General features: G+C 35.9%; 1 protein-coding gene across 2 annotated transcripts in view; it reads left to right on the top strand.

Moving 5' to 3' along the window:
- The window catches only part of HNRNPLL (heterogeneous nuclear ribonucleoprotein L like), a 43,833-nt gene that overhangs the window by 13,995 nt on the left and 11,383 nt on the right, over window positions 1-18,455 (top strand). For both annotated transcript variants that reach the window (XM_032239354.1, XM_032239353.1), the window contains 6 exons: window positions 4,573-4,810; window positions 6,702-6,787; window positions 8,216-8,312; window positions 8,401-8,473; window positions 12,651-12,722; window positions 17,754-17,971. In XM_032239354.1, the coding sequence (XP_032095245.1) occupies window positions 4,573-4,810; window positions 6,702-6,787; window positions 8,216-8,312; window positions 8,401-8,473; window positions 12,651-12,722; window positions 17,754-17,971 (784 nt within the window). The remainder of the gene's footprint in view (window positions 1-4,572; window positions 4,811-6,701; window positions 6,788-8,215; window positions 8,313-8,400; window positions 8,474-12,650; window positions 12,723-17,753; window positions 17,972-18,455) is intronic.

Below are 18,455 nucleotides of genomic sequence, written 5' to 3'. Positions count from 1 at the left end.
AAAAAAAAAAAAAAAAAAAGAAAGTGTATAACTAAGCTGACTATCAATTCTCAGTCCTTTGGAGTGGAAATTGGGATTAAGTCTGCGTGGAGAGTTGCATATTGAAATAGATACACTCCTTAGACCATTAGTCTCGCTGTTGGCAGTAGACTAACCCTAGTCTCTGTAAGGACCTTCTAATGATTATGTAAGTGGCACATTGTCCTGTGGAATTATAAGGAGGTGGATGTCTCTGGTTTATTTTTCCTCTATTCTTGTGTATTTAGGGCTTTAAAAGTTGTTTTCTTAGGCTGGGTGCAGTGGCTCATGCTTGTAATCCCAGTGCTTTGGGAGGCCGAGGCAGGCGGATCACGAGATCAGGAGTTTGAGACCAGCCTGACCCACCATGGTGAATCTCCATCCTACTAAAAGTACAAAATTTAGCTGGGCGTGGTGGCCCATGCCTGTAATCCCAGTTATTCTACTCGGGAGGCTGACGCAGGAGAATCATTTGAAACTGGGAGGTGGAGGTTGCAGTGAGCTGAGATCATGCCATTGCACTCCAGCCTGGGTGACAGCAAGACTCCCTCTCAAAAACAAAAAAGTTATTAGGCAGATGTCAGAAAACAAGTTGATGAACAAATACAAATGGAAACTTTAGGAAACATTAACTATTTTGATGTTAATTAGTACCATGACCTGAAGGTTGGGTGTTAAAGAAATAGAACTATTTTAAATTAGTAAGTAATTTGAATTACTCCTGGGTGGCCTTTGCATTTTTAGACTCTGGGTTATTTGATACTTAGTCTATGATAAAGTCTTTCATATATGAATGTCATTCAGTTAATTTGCATCATTTTGCCCTCAAGATTGGTAGTTATGTGGATGGAAAAGTCTGAAATAATTGGAACAAATTAGTGTGTGATTTAAGAGCTTAATTGGCATAAATAAGTATAATAGGTGTTTCAGTTGTATGAAATGAACTTGCATAAGAGGTGGCTGCTATTAAGGCTGAAAGAACATTGAACAGCCTCCAATAGAAATTTTGCTTCAAAAATGTTACAATTTGTAAGCTTTCCCTGTTTGTTTCTTTATGTATTTATTTAATGGAATGTGCGGGTTTATAAACAATACAGAAACTGCCTATATTAAAAAGGTGAATCACCAAGTTCAATATGTAGTAAACTTATATCCAAAAAGCTAGGTACATAGGAAGGAAGCTCAGAAGAAAATGTAACATTAAGAATGATTGTATTGTGTCAGAATAAAATTGCTTGTGTTTTTTAACTTTTTAATTTTTCTATTCTTTACTGTATTTATGCATTATAATTAAAAGAATATTTAAAATGTATGTTGTATTTCTTTTCCCCCTTCTCTCCCATTAAAGGAGATATTAGGAAGTGATTAGTTTTACAATGTAACATTTGGGGCCCAGTTTGTGCACTTAAATCTATTGCCTTCTCCTATGTTTTTATTTAGAAATTTTTTTTTTTTTTTGAAGGTGGAATCCTGCTCTGTCACCCAGGCTGGAGTACAGTGGCTCAATCTCAGCTTACTGCAACCTCTGTTTCCTGGGTTCAAATGATTCTCCTGACTCGGCCTCCTGAGTAGCTGGGATTACAGGCACCCACCACCTCACCTGGCTAATTATTGTATTTATGATAGAGACAGGGTTTCACCGTGTTGGTCAGGCTGGTCTCAAACTCCTGACCTCAGGTGATCCGCCCACTTCTGCCTCCCAAAGTGCTGGGATTACAGGTGTGAGCCACTGCACCCGGCCAGTAAAGTGTTTTAAATTGATGGAGTTAAAAGCCTTGATCCTACTATGTTCCTTAGCTTTTTTGTTTCTTTAGCCTTTTCTCTCTGGTCTCTCACTTTCTGATACTAATACCTTTTTTCTTTTTTTTTGAACTCCTGGGCTCAACCAGTCTTCCCACTTCAACCTCCCAAGTAGCTGGGACTATAGGCACAAGCCACTCCACCTGGTTTCATATGAGTGCATTTTAAAGATTTTTAAAAAACTGTGTACCAGACAATTTAAGCACGTGCTAAAATGTCTGTAACATTTTAGTTTGTTTATATTGAATATTGGCAATAAAAAAGAAAATAAAACATTTTAATTTTTTATTTATCTTCACTGATAGTACTTTTCTGGGCAACCTTCACTTTTAAGTTTGTGGTTTTAGCTCACTTATTTCAGTTACAGAAATCAAATTTACTAAGTCTTCAACAGGCCAATAAATAATTTACTTCTGTACCTGTATTAATCTGTTCTTACACTGCTATAAAGACATACATGAGAGTAGGTAATTTTTTTTTTTTTTTTTTTTTTTGAGACGGAGTTTTGCTCTTGTTTCCCAGGCTGGAGTGCAATGGCGCGATCTCGGCTCACCGCAACCTCCGCCTCCTGGGTTCAGGCAATTCTCCTGCCTCAACCTCCTGAGTAGCTGGGATTACAGGCATGCACCACCATGCCCAGCTAATGTTTTGTATTTTTTTTTTTTAGTAGAGATGGGGTTTCACCATGTTGACCAGGATGGTCTCGATCTCTTGACCTCGTGATCCACCCGCCTCGGCCTCCCAAAGTGCTGGGATTACAGGCTTGAGCCACCGCGCCCGGCCGAGAGTAGGTAATTTATAAAGAGATTTAATTGGCTCACCGTTCTGCAGGCTATACAGGCTTCTGCTTCTGGGGCGGCCTCAGAACACTTAGAATAATGGCAAAAGGTGAAGGGTAAGCAGGCACATCTTTATAAGGCCAGCAGAAGAGAGAGGAAAAAAAAAAGAGAAGGAGAGAAAGAGCACGTGTACACAAAGGGGAAGGTGCCACATACTGTCAAACAACCAGATCTTGCAAGAAGTCTATCAGGAAACAACACTAGGGGTATGGCGCTAAGCCATTAGAAACTACCCCCATGAGCCAGTCACCTCCCACTAGGCTCCTCCTCCTACACTGGTGATCACAATTCAACATGTGGTTTGGATGGGGACACGGCCAAACCATATCAAAACCTTTATAATTTTTTGTTTCCATATGGCATTATTAGCATAATAAAAAACTTAGTAATACATTTAGATATTAAACCACCTTTTTTGTTTTATGAAAGATGTTTTCCTCTTGAATTTGTTTAGCATAGACCTGATTTCATGGTTTTCTGTTTTCCATGTGCAAGACTTTAGAACTTCAATGAAGCATCTGTGTTTCTAAAAGGCATGTTTCTAGGGATTTATATTTTGCACTTTTAGTTGGTAAATCTTTAAATCCAAGGCCTTGTTTTTGTACTTCTTTAATTTTGAGTGATATGGGTGGGGAAAAATAACAATCCCCCTAGATTAACAAATATGTGCCAGGCTCTGTTTCTAGCCTCTTAGGATATAAAGATGAATGAGGCAAGATCTGTAAAAAAAAAAAAAAAAAAAAAAATACAGTAATAGTTACCTCTTATTGAGGGTCTACAATGTGCAAGGCAATCTGCTTAGTAGTTTGTGTGTAGTAACTAATCTTGACAATTCTCTAAGTTTTGTAAATGAGGAAGCTGAGATTTATTATAATAGTTTGCAAGGCTGTACAGTGATCTGTTTCTTATTAATACTGTACCATTTGTCAGTTTCCATAGTGTAGCAGTGGGTCCTGGATGCGTGGTTAAGAAGCAGTGATATCACTGAGTACCTGCCCAACATTTCTTTGACCTTCTGCTATTATAAAAAACACTTACCTGTATTTTAAAGCATTTTTAAGATTCTCGTTCCTGTAAATAGAGGACATATTTACCCCATTGTGATTCATGTGCTGTGATTTCTGTCTTCTACGCTTCCTTCACTTTTTTATTCTTCATTTCCTGTATTAAAATATATTCTTCCAAAAAGAATGTGCTGTATTATGTTTTGGGGTTATTATTATTATTTTTTTGGCTGCTTTGTTTCTCTAGTAAAGAGTATACTATGAAAAGTAAACATCTTTTCATAGGCAACCATGATTGCCATATTCTAATGAATCGTTTTCATGGATATTTAAAATGTTTTGGAGGAGATTATTTGTATCAACTTGGGAGCTTTGGTCAGTCTGTGGTTGCTTCATTTATATTTATCTCTGTTTTAAAAGTATAGTCAGTTCTTAGCTATTAGTGTGGTTTTTTATTCAAGAAAATAATTGAAGAGAGGTAGTAGTTTCTGCTGTTAAGTAGGGACTCTGTCTGCCGACCTTCTGTTGAGTTTATCTCCGTTGGTTTGTGTCTTTGATATTTTCTAATACTTCTTCGGAGTAGCACCCCAAAGAATAAACTGGGTTGTGTTGTTAGTAACTAATAACAGGAAATTGTGTTTGAGGAGGTCATGAGGTAGATAAACTTAATCGCTTGAAGAATTGTCAAGATTAGAGATAAACTTTCATATGTGTACCATCTACTTGGTGTACCACAATTCTTTGGATGATTTAAGAGTTCACTTACATTGGACACAGGTAGTGAAGAATACTAATCTGTGGGATTTGACACATTTTTATTAAAGTTTGTGTTTGCTTTTACTTAATTGAGGACAAATAATGTTAATGGAACTTGCTGTGTTTGTGTATTTCCTCCTTACCTCCCTTTTCAGCTATGTGATGATGATGCCATTTAAACGACAGGCTCTAGTGGAATTTGAAAACATAGACAGTGCCAAAGAATGTGTGACATTTGCTGCAGATGAACCTGTGTACATTGCTGGTCAACAGGCTTTTTTCAACTATTCTACAAGCAAAAGGATCACTCGGCCAGGAAATACTGATGATCCATCAGGAGGCAACAAAGTTCTTCTGCTCTCAATTCAGAATCCACTTTATCCAATTACAGTGGTATGTATTTTAGTATGACAGATGAAATTAAAAGTGATTTTGCAGTTTGCCTCTAGAGTGACTGATCTGTAGTTTTTTCATTGCCATCTAGATACTAGAAAATAGTTTTTTTTAATTATGAAAATTAATCTTAATTTTTGCTATTAAGTTTAATGAACAAAGAAAAAATGCTGAGCACTGAAGGCCTCTACTAAAAAATGCAAAAAATTAGCTGGGCATGGTGGTGCATGCCTGTAATCCCAGCTGCTTGGGAGGCTGAGGCAGGAGAATTGCCTGAACCCAGGAGGCAGAGGTTGCAGTGAGCTGAGACCGCGCCATTGCACTCCAGCCTGGGTAACAAGAGCGAAACTCCGTCTCAAAAAAAAAAAAAAGATAAACACAGTTATAATAATTAAATAGGCACATTGAAATTTTTAATGTGTAATCAGTACCAGTACCATTTTTGATAATAGGGAATTACAGAGAGACTTGTTCGAAATAGTTCAAAAAAATCTTTCACGCCTTTGCCAGCATATGTATAAGAACATCTACTATGTCATGACAGAATCCCATGTTACAGTAAGATGCACATATCATTATGAACTATTTTGCAATAGCTTGTTAATCTTTCTTTGATTTACTTTAAATTCCCTACTTCTTTACTCTTTTAAAAAGCGTTATTGGTAGAATTTTTAAAAAGGATTTGTTTCCTGGACCAGTTTTCTTCCTACTCACATGTTGTTTCATATTAAGCTAGTAACACAGACATTTGATTTTTGTAAGGCATAGAAGGACATCACAGTAAGAGAAATTGCAGTTGGTATTATATGTAGTCTGGGCATATGATCTTGGGATGTAAACTGAAAGCATAAGATATTCTTTAGATTTAATTAGATGCTTTGTATTTATTTTAAATATTTACAGACTTAATAGTATTAATATGTTTACAATATTTGGTGTTGGGAAACATATAATTTACCTAGTGTAGGTACTCTGATTTGTTTTTTGTTATATCTCTGGTGTGTAACAATGCAGCTGTGTAAATTATAGGTGCTCAAGAAATTTCTTGATAGTTGAATAATTACTCCTAAGTAGATATTTAGATTCTTTCTTAGATGACTCAGGTGTCTTGTTTAGTGACATCTAACTTTATAAACTCCCTTGGGTCTTTTCTTTATAGCCATTGTCCCTTGGAAAATGAATATCAGAGTTGTTCTAATATGATTTCTTAATACATATTTATTACTATAACTCAAGTGATTAGAATATTAAACATTTCAGTGTCACATTTAGAAAAAAATATTGATTATAGTTTTGGTTTATTTTATGTTATCAAGTTATTTTAGTACCTGTTAAGAAAATAAAAATTGAGAATTCATTTATGAGATAAAATAGATGAAAGTACTTTCCAAATGTTCCATTGGAACTTTAATGTGAGTATATTGTGTATGTGAGGAAACAACTTAAGATTTATTAAAGTGTAATAATTTTAGGCCAGGCATGGTGGCTCACGGCTATAATCCTAGTACTTTGGGAGACTGAGGTGGTAGGATTCCTTGAGCTCAGGAGTTTGAGACCAGCATAGGCAACATAGTGAGACTCTGTCTCTACAAAAAAATGAAAAATTAACTCATGGTGGTGCATGCCTTGAAGTCTCAGGTACTTGGGAGGCTGAGATGGGAGGATCATTTCAGCCTGCAGGGAACTGTGATTGAGCCACTGCACTCTATCCTGGGCAGCAGTGTGAGACCCTGTCTCAAAAAAAAAAAAGTCATAATTTAAAAAATTAATTTCATTAATAATTAATAGAAATGACATCTTGACAGTTGATGGTTTTTAGGTAAAGCAAAGTATAGCTTTAATGTTTTACCAGATGTAAAGTGTGAAGAAGTCTTGTCTTTTTCCTTCATAGGATGTTTTATATACTGTATGCAACCCTGTCGGAAAAGTGCAACGTATTGTTATATTCAAGAGAAATGGGATACAAGCAATGGTTGAATATCCTTTATTTGTAAATTTTTATTGATGTGTAATTCATATGGATCTTATTTTTTCTGGTTTAACCATTTCTAGACAAGTGGTGTTTACCTTCTCTCACAAAAATCTACTTGACATAGATTTAAAAATTGAAAGTGCAGTACTCATAGGATATTTTACTATTTATAAGAATAACTTGCTACCCGAAAGCAATCTGGTGCTTCCTCTTTATGTAAGCTGTTACATAACACTGTTTGAAGATGTGTACACTTGTACCATTTTGGAATTTATCCCTAATGAACTTTTCTAACTCCCTCTTAAAATAGTTTGGCAGTACCAAAACTTTAGAGTCAGTAAAATCTTTCTTACCTTTTTTTATTGAGCCTTTTAAATGGTCATGGTTTATGTAAGAGCTACTTCTTTATGTTAAATCTGTCATATGTTGAGTAAAAAGAGCAAGTTACAAAATAGTATAGACAGTATACACCCATCTTAAAAAAATAACAATAATAAAGAGAAAACCCCAACCTATGTGTGCATGTGTATGCATAGGAAAAGGTAGGGATATACAGCAAACTCTTTAACAATACTTACTTCTGACAAGGTATTTTTGTTTTTTGTTTGTTTACTTTATATACCTTTGTGATTTGATTTTTAAAAAAATTATGGACAAGTAATTTTTTAAAAAACTGATAAAATTAAAAAAAAAAAAACTGATAAAATTTTAGATAAATTATGATAAAACTCTGCCTGCTCAAAAATATGTAAAATCATATATTTGTTTTGTATTATTTTGTTTTTTTGTAATGTTCTTAAAGAGTAAAATATTTTCTGTTTCAAGGTCGCAAGTTGTCCTTTGCTAGGAAATGGGACCATGCTCCATTATGTCCTCTGCTTTCCAATTTATAAAGTACTAATGATGACTTAAAAGAATTAAGGTAGATAGTTTGGTTGTATTATGTTTTCTTTGGTACCCTTGATCTTTTTTTTTTTTTTTTTTTTTTTTGTGACGGAGTTTCGATCTTTGTTGCCCAGGCTGGAGTGCAGTGACACGATCTTGGCTCACTGCAGCCTCTGCCTCTCAGGTTCAAGCAATTCTCCTGTCTCGGCCTCCGAGTAGCTGGAATTACAGGCACCTGTCACCACGCCTGGCTGATTTTTATATTTTTGATAGAGACAGGGTTTCACCATGTTGGCTGGGCTGGCCTTGAACTCCTGACCTCAGGTGATCCACCCACTTTGGCCTCCCAAAGTGCTGAGATTACAGGCGTGAGCCACTGCACCTAGCCACCCTTGATCTTAAAAATAAAATTTCCTAAAATTCATCCTGAAATTGGTAAAACATTTCCAGAAGTAAAAGCGCTACTTCTGATTATTTTCAGTCCTGTCCTTTGGGAGTGAATAATGATTATCAGATACTTTAAACCAAATTTCCTTAATAGAGCTTATGTTTGAATCAGTCCTTTGTGCCCAGAAAGCTAAAGCAGCACTCAATGGAGCCGATATATATGCTGGATGTTGCACACTAAAAATTGAATATGCACGGGTAAATATTTTTTTTTCAACACCCTACCAAAGAAATATTTATGCTTTGGATATAGAATTTGAACTTACTTTATTTTCAATCTCAACAGCCAACTCGTCTAAATGTTATTAGGAATGACAATGACAGTTGGGACTACACTAAACCATATTTGGGAAGACGAGGTAGGTATTTTATGCATTTTAGAATGTACTTAATCTGCTGACAAATTCTTATATGCAATTAGATTCTTTTTTTCCTGAGATGAGCTAGTTAATTCAAATGAAAACCTTGGTGAATGCTTTTGTTGCAAGAGGCCATGTAATGCTGGAAAATAACCTTGAACATTAGTGCCCCCTACTGGTATGTTCTGAGCTATTTATATTTAGTTCAACCAGGAGCCCACACATTCAGGCACGCCCGCAGTTCAAGGACTTGCATTTCTCCAAGCAGCTCTCTCTCTTTGGAGGAGAGGAAACTGATTCAGAATATTCCTTACAAACTGCAGACTTGCACACTGCTTCTCTATGGAAAGGACTTTCCCCCCAAGCTGGACGAGGCATTAAGAAGGATAGAGGACCAGCAGGCTGACTCTACACTTCATCATGCACAACATCGGCATCAGCAAAAAGCCCTCTGAAAAACTCAGACTCGCAATTCACCTTGACTGCATACTGCATGCACCATCACCCCAAGTTTTTAAAGGAGGACACTTAAGAGTACTTCAGAATTGCATGGGATGAACACCATGATAGACTGTGCCCATTTACTCAAGTTGTATGTGTATATTGGTCTGATTTCCCTTAAGGTTTCAGTTGTAGAATTTAAGACTCTCCACTAAGGGAAACTAGACTTCATCTGCAATGTTGTAAATCTTAATGCCCATTACTGTAACTGTTTGCAGCTTAGATTCAAATTGTTAATTGGCAAATAACCAGGACCAGTTTATTAATAGGTCTTGGGAATTGATAACGCTCAACCAATCCACACAGATAGTAAAAGTAAAAGGATGAGAAAGGTGCACACTTGCTGCACTTGTTTACTTTTTAAATTTTTTGTTTTTTTCCTCAATTGTGGACATGGAACAGAAATTCTAACATAATGAAAAGGTGCATTATATATGAAAGACATTCTTCTGTGTGGTTTGATTTTTGTAAAGTGGCTGTTTATAAGTTGTCACTTTTTGTAACAATTTAAGGTTATGGCTTATGTCAATTTGTGTAACTAGAAATTTTGACATTTCAAATGTAGGTGAACCATGTCTGTTCAAGGTAGAAAATATATAAACTTGATAAATCTGAAAATAAGAGCATTTCATTTGAGATGCATCTTCACCTATAAATGCTAGATTTCATGAGCATAAATTTGACTGATAAAATTGTTCAACTAACTGTGTGGCAATTCTGGAATATACAAATTAAAATGTTGATCTTGTAAAAACAAGGGGGCTGCAGTATTGGCTACATCTTAACTACAATATCAGTGTTTGAACCACAGGTTGGAAAAACTCAAGATGAATATGTCTGTAAAAGTAGCTAGAAAAAAATTTTATGGCATACAAAATATCTTGGGCAGTGGGTACTCTAGTGTGGGTACTCTATAGTGCATGTACTCTAGCAAAAAGAAAAAGACAATGTGATGACTGATCTTTTGCATGTTTGCGTATTTAGGACTTTTAGGTGATTGGCTTCTTTAACAATTCCCAGGAAATCATCTTGCCTTATGCATGAAATTGCAAATAGGTTTGTTTTGTAATGCAGCTTTGGCTAGACCCCATGTTTTTTTTACTACTTACGCAATCTGCTTGGCCTAGGGTTGGTGCAGTTGAAGTCAGTATTAGAAAACAAATCCTTAGCACTCAAACAACAGGACAAGTGGTTGATGAGAAATCTCTCACTTCTGTCAGTTTACAGTTATTGACCACTCGGTTTTGTTTTTTAAAAAAATTTCATTTGAAATAGTTTTGGTTGCATTTTTCTCAGGGTCTCTTAAAACATGTATAGATAATGCTTCTTATTTTAACATTGTTTACATCTGTTCTTTTAAAAGAGTTTACACAAAGCCAGCTTAGGTTAGTTCTTCATACAATTCTAGTCAAATAAGTTTAGAAATGTATAAGGTAGATATGTAAATAGTGAAATATAATTAAAGCAAGTAAAACAGTTTTAGTTTACGCTTTCAAGGAAAAAAAGTTTTTGTTTTCTAATTTCTTACAGATACTTGTCTTGCAAGATCATAACAGTTTATGTTTTTGTTTCCGTAGAGCTCATAGCTTGCAATCCATTTGATAGCTATTGAAACTGTTAGGTTGCTATCCCCAAATAAAGACCTTCACAAAATTTTTTCAACCAAAAGAAGGAACTGTTTTAAAAACATAACTTCACTTTTTTTCAAAGCCCTTTTCAGCTCGAATTACATTTTAGTGTAAAGAATTCCTAACCAGGACTCCAGGAAACCCCTCCAGAAATCTTAAGCAAAACCTTTAGATAGGTGCATCTTTTGGGGGAGAAGGTCCACAGCTTCCATCAGATCAGTTGACTCTAGGAAAGCTTACCACCATTTAGAAACTGATATATTTAGTGTTTGACTTTCTGCTCACTTCTGTTTTACGCAACCTTATATTAGGTAGTGAATACTTCAAAATGAAGTGAATTATTAATGGGAATGTTTGGCTGAAAGATACCTTGGAGATCATCTACTCTGACTCCTTCATTTTATGAATGAAAATTGTGAGTTTCTTCGACTATATAGTAAACTAATAGTAAAGTTGGAATCATCTGATTCCCAACCCAGTTCTCTTTCCTTTATAATAAAGCACACTGTTAATTGTATCAATAAAACTGAGTCGTGACGTTATGGTTGTTTTGGTTTTAACATTCCTAGGTCAGATAAGGAATTAGTGTTTGATGGCATATGCTTAAGCAGAGGAACATTGACAGAATGGATTAGTAGACTAGATTAGCTCAAAAAGAGTGAGACATGATGAGAGACGTTAGAAGCCGTGTAGTAGAGGAAATTGTGAATGTTAAGATTGAAGAAGAAATGACTTTGGGGGAATGGGAAGTCATAATAACTTCTCGAACATTTATAAGAGGTTTTGGACAAAGACTAAGTCTGTAAGGCCCCAGATGGAGTAGAATATGGGTAGAGGATCAATTTCTATATAATATAAATATTAATGTTCTCACACAGTAGTTACTGGGTAAGCAGAAGCTAGATGGTCCTAACTGATAGAAATGATGTAAAGAGAATTTTTCCATATGGCCTCAGTCCCTTTCAATGCTGTAATAACTTGGAATAGTGATTAAAACTCTACTTCTCTAGACTGAAGTGAAAATTAAAGTATTTCTCATCTCCCATAAATCTCATTTGTTTAGGTGACTAAGGATATAGGTAAAGCCTCTCTGAATTTTCAAGGATCAGAATGACCAGAGTCTTAAGATACATATTTTTAAAAATCATATTGAGCTCTGTAATTTGATCACTAAACTTTCTACAAGTATTATATAATGATTTTTAAAATTTACTAACCAACATAGGAGGTGCTATTTTAGAAACCTGTAAGTAATTTTTTTGATGTCTCTAATTAGATTTGGGAAAATTGGCATGCCTTTTCTGAAAATGTAGCTAGAATAAAAATTATCCTTTAGAGTATTGTAGTATTTTCATCCAATAATGTAGCCCCCTTGGTTAGCTATATCTTGGCATCTTTAAAGTTTGGGGGTTGCTCATAGTCCTGCCTGGTGTTAAGGTCAATAGACAATGACTTATTCATGATATAATACAAGCCAGTGATGTGAACATTTTCAGCTCTCAAGTCAGTAGGTGTTTGTAAATATGTGCATATACATATAAAATACTCTGTGTTTACTGATTGTGAAACCATGTAATACAGGTTGTTGTTGGCTTATGCTGAAACTTCTTGAAAGAAGCCCACTTTGAAAATGTGTTGCTGTTGAAGCTAATAGTATGATTCAGGTACTGTCTTTCAAAAGTACTGCACTTAAAGCTTGTTTTAAAGACATGTATTGGTAAAAGCTTCTGTACAATGTCAAATCTAGCATTGTGTACGTTCACTTTCTGAAAAGTATCCATTCTTCCTTAAATTTGAAAGTGTGATTGTATTTAGCCTTTGCCAAAAAGATCTATTCAAGTTAAGTGGAATTTGTTAGATAGAATTATTTTTTACACTCTTGGTGTTGTATTTAAATTGGATATGAATGGATGTTTAAAGTTAACCAGGAATCACATTTCTTTTATGAATTGTTGTAATGGATGTTTTGAATGGGTGTTTCCCATTTGAGAACTCTGTTATGTACTTGGGTCAAATTTGTTAAAACCATGTTTCTACTTTTGTGTCAGATAGAGGAAAGGGTCGCCAGAGACAAGCCATTTTGGGAGAACACCCTTCTTCGTTTAGACATGATGGCTATGGTAAGTTGTCAAGGCAGAAAGAAGGTAGTATAGATGAACTGTTTGACTTTCTGCATTTCTGATGAACCATGGCACATTTCTTGTCTCTATATTTTTCCTGCTCATCTGACTTGGTTTATATGGGATCAGTCCTTTATAATGTATTCCCAGGAGTTGTCCAAAATTTGTTTTCTTAGGATATTGATTAAAAAAAAATCCTTGAGATAAACGAGAGTTGGGGATTGAACACTTTTTTGCCGTTATATTTTGGTGTGGTTTTGATTTTTAATGGGTTCTGGCTTGTAAGAGGACCAGAAAGAAGTATCTATTGTTCAGTAAGTGTATTTTCTGTCATTCCAGCAATTAGGAATAGAGGAATTTTGAGTAATAAAAGGCAGAAAGAATAGGGTATTTGTCAAAAAGGAAACATGCTTCCGGTTAGACTCACCTTTTAGTTCCGTAGTTGGTACTTCAGCTTCAGTTAAATTTATTCATACTTACTCCCCTTTTAAAACTTCTCAGCCTTTACTGTTTGCTGTGTTGATAAATTATGGAACCTAGAATAATGTTTTTCCCCAGGAAAAAGTTAGGTAACATTAGGTATCAAACTGTTGTTCTTATAAGTAGATGTTGAGAATTGCTATTGATAATACTTTTAACTAGCTGTCAGTTGCTTTAAAATATTATTTAGTTTTTAGTGGTAGTTATTGAATCCACCTATTCTGTGCTTTAAAGTTGAAGTACAATGCTATTAAAAGTGGGAGAAAATAGAAATTGCTATATTATAGTCTTGGGATTGGTCACTGAAAAGCCCCTGGTATTGCCTATTGTCCTAAATGTTTCAAATTGCCTACATATTTGCTTTAATGACCATTCTTAGCTGTGAGTTTTAGCTTTTTTTTTTTTTTTTCTTGAGATGGAGCCTTGCTCTGTCACCCAGGCTGAAGTGTAGTGGCACAATCTCGACTCGCCGCAACCTCCACCTTCTGGGTTCAAGCAATTCTCCTGCCTCTACCTCCTGAGTAGCTGGGATTATAGGCACGTGCCACCATGCCTGGCTAATTTTTTATATTTTTAGTAGAGGTGGGGTTTCACTGTGTTGGCCAGGCTGATCTTGAACTCCTGACTTTGTGATCTATCCACCTCGGCTTCCCAAAGTGCTGGGATTATAGGCGTGAGTCACCATGCCTGGCCAAGTTTTAGCTTATTTTCTAGTGTGTTTCTTTTGAACTCTAGGAGTGTGTGTGTGTGTGTGTGTGTGTGTGTGTGTGTGTGTGTGTGTATGTGCGGGCGCGCATCTTCAAGATTCCATAGTCTGTAAGGTAGAAAAGATTGAAACCATCTCTGTTTTGTCAAAACAATAGGTGTGGTATAGAATGAAAATCTTACTACAATTGGTTTAGTGAGTATGTACCTTGATTGTTTTTCTTAGTTGTTCCTGTAACAGAGTAAATTTTTTTTTTTTTTTTTTTTTTTTTTTTTGAGATAGAGTCTTGCTCTTTCGCCAGGCTGGAGTGCAGTGGCATGAACTCAGCTCACTGCAACCTCCATATCTGGGATTCAAGCAATTTCCCTGCCTCAGCCTCCTGAGTAGCTGGGATTACAGGCATGTGCCACCACGGCTGGCCAATTTTTTATATTTTAGTAGAGACGGGGTTTTGCCACGGCCAGGATGGTCTCGATATCCTAACCTCATGATCTGCCCACCTCGGCCACCCAAAGTGTTGAGATTACAGGCGTGAGCCACCGCACCCGGCCTTGTAACAGAGTAAATATTAAACATGGTTGTATGGGTAGTTCTGATCCTGCAGTAAAGAAATATTGAGAGTCTGTTGCTCTTTGCATAATGGAGGGTAACAAATAATTTGCTATTATAAGTTTGTAGTATAGTTGCAGAGTCATGGCAATCAGCTGAAGGCTAAAAACTGGTTAAATATTTTGCCAAAGGGGATTAGAAAAATCTGTGAAAGAATAAATGAAGGACAAGGAACTCTACTGTAGGAGTGTTGAAACATTATTTTCTTAGTATAAGTCTGCCTTTATAAAATATTTTACTGAAAAATTGTATAAACAAAATATGTCATATACCCTACAAGAACTCTTTTTGAAAAGCCCTTTGTGAAATTCTTTGATAGTTGTGGTGGGATTGTATAGGGAGGTATCCATTCTGAACTATGTCCATTAGAATATTTATGAGGTTAATTCGTTCTGCTTTTCTAAGGAAGTAAGAAGAATGGGATATATGAGGAAAGAGAGTGAATAGAGAGGCAGAGAAGAGAAGTAAGACGAGTAATAGGGGTAAAAGCAAAGATGGGGATGTGTGCTAGTGATATTGAGCCTTTTTACAAATATTACAAATCACAGTTGTATCCCTTCAAATCAGCAGTTCACCAAAGCAGGTTTACTTGCATTTTGGGATCGCATTATAGATGACTTTTCCTTTTCCTATGTGATAATCCATAAGAAAGGGAATAGAAAAAGTTAGTTATGGTTTAGGACCTACAGGTTCCATCAGATTAAATTTGTTCATTGCTTTATTATAGCAGTATAAAATCTGTGTGAATCATCACAATTCTTTAAATTTAATTTGGGAAGCCCAGACTTTTACAAAATGAACTGGTAGAAGCTTTCATAGTTGAACCATGGCAAAAATGGGTATATAGATTTATTTGCTATAAGCTTAAGAAGAGTTTGTTTTTTAATTGCTAGCATCTTTGGATATGGTTTGTGGACCAAAGATTTTAAAGCTTGAAAGATGGAAAACGCTTTCAAAATGTTAATATACCATTTATGTAGCATTTTTCCACATAAGTTACTTTCTTTTTTCTTTTTTTTTTTTTTTCTGTGAGACTGAGTCTTGCTCTGTTGCCCAGGCTGGAGTGCAGTGGCACGATCTTGGCTCACCACAGCCTCCATCTCCTGGGTTCAAGTGATTCTCCTGCCTCAGCCTCCCAAGTAGCTGGGATTACAGGCGGGTACCACTGTGCCCAACTAATTTTTTGTATTTTTTTTAGTAGAGATGGGGTTTCACCATGCTGGCCAGGCTGGTCTTGAACTCCTGACCTCAGGTGATCTGCCTGCCTTGGCCTCCCAAATAGCTGGGATTATAGGCATGAGCCACTGTGCCTGGCCAAGTGAATTTTTTAAATATGTGAAGCATTAGTTTTTTTTTTTTCCCCTGCCCCTCCCTAGCATTAGTTTTTTTAAACACCCAAACTTTGTGCATTATCAATTTAATATAGAAAACTTTTAAAAGACTTAGAATTTTTCTCATCTTAAACAATATAGGTAATAATCTAAATAGTATAGATAATTTAATAATGTTGTCTCAAAGCCATAATTACAAACATCAGTTACTCTTTTGCACTGATTTTGGTTGTTACTTAGGGCAGTAGATCTCAAAGGTTTTGGACCTTAGCCACTATACGCAAAGTTTCCACTGCCCATCTACCACGTGTCTTTCTACTGCCCATGAAAATAATTAGTGAAGTGTCATCACTGTACAAGCAAATGGTAGGTGTTGGGGAGGCAGTATATTATGTATATGTACTTTTGCAGTAGGAATAAGAATGATATTTGAATCTTGGTATATGTATAACAGGCTAAATTAGAAGCCAAAATATGTAATTACTAACCAGTCACTCATATTGATTGTTTTGTTAAACTACCAATTGCCAGTAAAAGGATTAGTTGAAATCCATGACCAATTTAAGGAAACACTGATGATGATGCATTGATAAGGTATTCCTCCCTAAAATTGCAGAAATTCACACTGTTTTCATGTGCTTAATGGTAGCGTTACTGTGTTGTTATGAATGGCAGCTGTGATTAGAATACTGAAAATTTGAGTCCATCATAAGCTCTAATAGTATGTTATGAATACCAAAATTTAATAGTTCTTAGTAACTCACTAGTAGATAGATGACAGGTGTCTCTTAGTCCTATATACAAGTGCAACTCAGTGGCATAACATACTTTTTACTTCTTGAGAAATGGAGAACGGACTGGGGTTTTTGGATTGGTTTTGCACATCAGGGTGACCTTTGCATGTACCCCAGGCAATGCTTCTGTTATAATTAGGAGCACCTAAGATGTGAAGGGTTTCTGTTTCTAAGCTGCATGTCTCCATCTTGCTGCTTTTGAGTTCCTTTGCCTTTCTTCTTACTGCTGGAAAATGTGCCCTATGCCTACTTTTAGTGTCACAGTTTCTCCACCCTCATTTCTTTTTATTCTATGCTCTAGCTTTATTTTTTGTTACTTATGTTGTGGATGGGAAAAAACAGATAAAGTTGTTTAAAGCTACTCTGAAGTTAGCAAGTTGATTCTTAATGAGGATTCTCAGTGTAAGAGACATAGATGTGTGTGTGTGTGTGTGTGTGTTTCTGCTAAAATAGTTTTAGATACTCAGAGATTATTTCTTTCTGGGTTCTTGATATTGTTTCAAAAAATGGAAGTTGTAGAGTAATAAGACACCTGTGTGTAGTTGGGGTATTAACTAAATCTAGGTTTTAATTTCCTAAATTAGAATTAGGGGAAAAAGAAGCCAACCTGAAACTACATAGTAAAATACATTCAAGGAAACAACTTTTCAGTGGAACTGAAGATGTTTTTTGTTGTATCTGTATAGAGATAGCTTCCTAGATTTTACCGTACATGTAATATTACTATTCCTCCAAAAGACATTGACAGGAAGTTTATTTTAAAATTTGATGTATAATTTATATGTGTTGGCCCCAAATTTTATATTCATTTTCTTACCTCCCCAAAGCCTTTTTTGTTAAGCTACCATTTTTTAAAAAATATAAACTTATAGCTTCGTGTATACAGGTATAGGTCAACATATATTGGATCTGGTACAAATGAATATAGATTTTATTAATTTTCCTCAGGTTATACTTAAATATTAATACATTTGAGTTTTGTTTGTACATCAAACTTAGCTCTAATGTTAAAAGTTTATTTTTTGTGTGGTGCAGTATATCTAATAAAGTATTTAGAAACATAACTGTATGTATATGTTTGTTTATTTATTTATTTTGATCATTTTTGTAGGATCCCATGGTCCATTATTGCCTTTACCAAGTCGTTACAGAATGGGCTCTCGAGATACACCTGAGCTTGTTGCTTATCCATTACCACAGGCTTCTTCCTCTTACATGCATGGAGGAAATCCCTCTGGTTCAGTTGTAATGGTTAGTGGATTACATCAACTAAAAATGAATTGTTCAAGAGTCTTCAACCTATTCTGCTTATATGGAAATATTGAGAAGGTAAGTTTCTCTTCGTATTAGTTTCTTTTGCTAGGATATTCAGTAGTAGTAATTCTGAAAAGGCTGCAAATACGTGTCTTCTCCTTGCATCAGGAACATCCATGTTCTTTCAGTAATGACCCCCATATGCTAAAAATCCGTTATATAAGAACTCTGGAAAATGCTTTTTGTTGGTAAATAGGTTGTTGATACTACAAATATTTTTTAGGCCAGGCGCGGTGGCTCAAGCCTGTAATCCCAGCACTTTGGGAGGCCGAGGCGGGTGGATCACAAGGTCAAGAGATCGAGACCATCCTGGTCAACATGGTGAAACCCCGTCTCTACTAAAAATACAAAAAATTAGCTGGGCATGGTGGTGCGTGCCTGTAATCCCAGCTACTCAGGAGGCTGAGGCAGGAGAATTGCCTGAACCCAGGAGGTGGAGGTTGCGGTGAGCCGAGGTTGCGGTGAGCCGAGATCGCGCCATTGCACTCTAGCCTGGGTA

This window comes from Sapajus apella, unplaced genomic scaffold (assembly GCF_009761245.1).
Source record: "Sapajus apella isolate SASKATOON/1434 unplaced genomic scaffold, GSC_monkey_1.0 scaffold44, whole genome shotgun sequence".
Lineage (NCBI taxonomy): Eukaryota > Metazoa > Chordata > Mammalia > Primates > Cebidae > Sapajus > Sapajus apella.
Note: the sequence above shows the minus strand (reverse complement) of the source record. Positions and strands in the feature narration are given on the sequence as shown.